At 59.6% G+C, this 851-nt stretch overlaps 1 protein-coding gene across 1 annotated transcript in view; it reads right to left on the bottom strand.

Annotated features, from left to right (window-relative positions):
- Nucleotides 1-851, bottom strand: part of SH2D3C (SH2 domain containing 3C) — a 7,350-nt gene that overhangs the window by 1,942 nt on the left and 4,557 nt on the right. The window contains exon 6 of the mRNA XM_010133007.1: nucleotides 714-851. This exon is cut by the window's right edge and continues 4 nt beyond it. Within this exon, the coding sequence (XP_010131309.1) occupies nucleotides 714-851 (138 nt within the window). The remainder of the gene's footprint in view (nucleotides 1-713) is intronic.

Below are 851 nucleotides of genomic sequence, written 5' to 3'. Positions count from 1 at the left end.
GGGCAGAGGGGGGTGGCTGGGGACAGCGCAGCCTCTGGGCACCGAGCTCTGGGCTCACAGGGTGCTCCTACAGGGACACAGCCTGGCCCTAAAGCCACGGCCCCCAGCCTGCTGCTCCCCAAAACAGCCCCCTCCACCCATGCTCATGGCTAGAGATGGCACATCCCTGGCACTGAGGCTGGGTTCAGGATTTCTCCCCCTCCCTGTGCCCCAGGACAGCAGCTTCCCCTTGTCATAGCAGCCTTGAAGATGAGACACAGGGAGGGGGCAGCCGTTCCACCTCCTTTGTGCAGGCAGGAAGCAAGACTTCCCAGCTGGGCTTGGTTTAAAATTGAATTTTAATCTCCTTTCATCTTCCAAAAGGAGCAGTGTGGCCCGGAGACGCTGCTGCCACAGCCTTCAGACTGATTTGTATTGTACTGGAGGGCAGATTCATTTCCTCCCAGGAACACAGCCCAGCAGAAAACAAAAAGCCCCAACCACTGAAAAACAATTGCATCCCGGCGGGACTGGGCTGTCTGCTCCACGGAGGGGACAGCTCTTCCCCTTCCATGCTCATACCCTGTGGATGTGGCCCCACACCTCCTACCCTGGGCGTCTTCCCCGTTCTTCCACCCCAGTGGGTGTCGGAACCCGCAGGACATGGGAGAGGGCTGCATTTCGGGTGAGGGGGCTGAGCACAGGCCATGAGGACGAAGGGAATGTCCCCGTACCTGTGTCATTTCCAGGGCGTTCATCACAGCTGCAAAACTGAACATGTTGCCCATGGTGCTCTTCAGCTCAGCGGCCAGCTGGATGGTTTTGTGGAGCAGGGCCGCCCGCTCCTCCGTGCTACCTGTGCAGCCCCGGAT

This window comes from Buceros rhinoceros, unplaced genomic scaffold (assembly GCF_000710305.1).
Source record: "Buceros rhinoceros silvestris isolate BGI_N320 unplaced genomic scaffold, ASM71030v1 scaffold26233, whole genome shotgun sequence".
Lineage (NCBI taxonomy): Eukaryota > Metazoa > Chordata > Aves > Bucerotiformes > Bucerotidae > Buceros > Buceros rhinoceros.
This window is presented reverse-complemented; position numbering and strand designations above follow the sequence as displayed.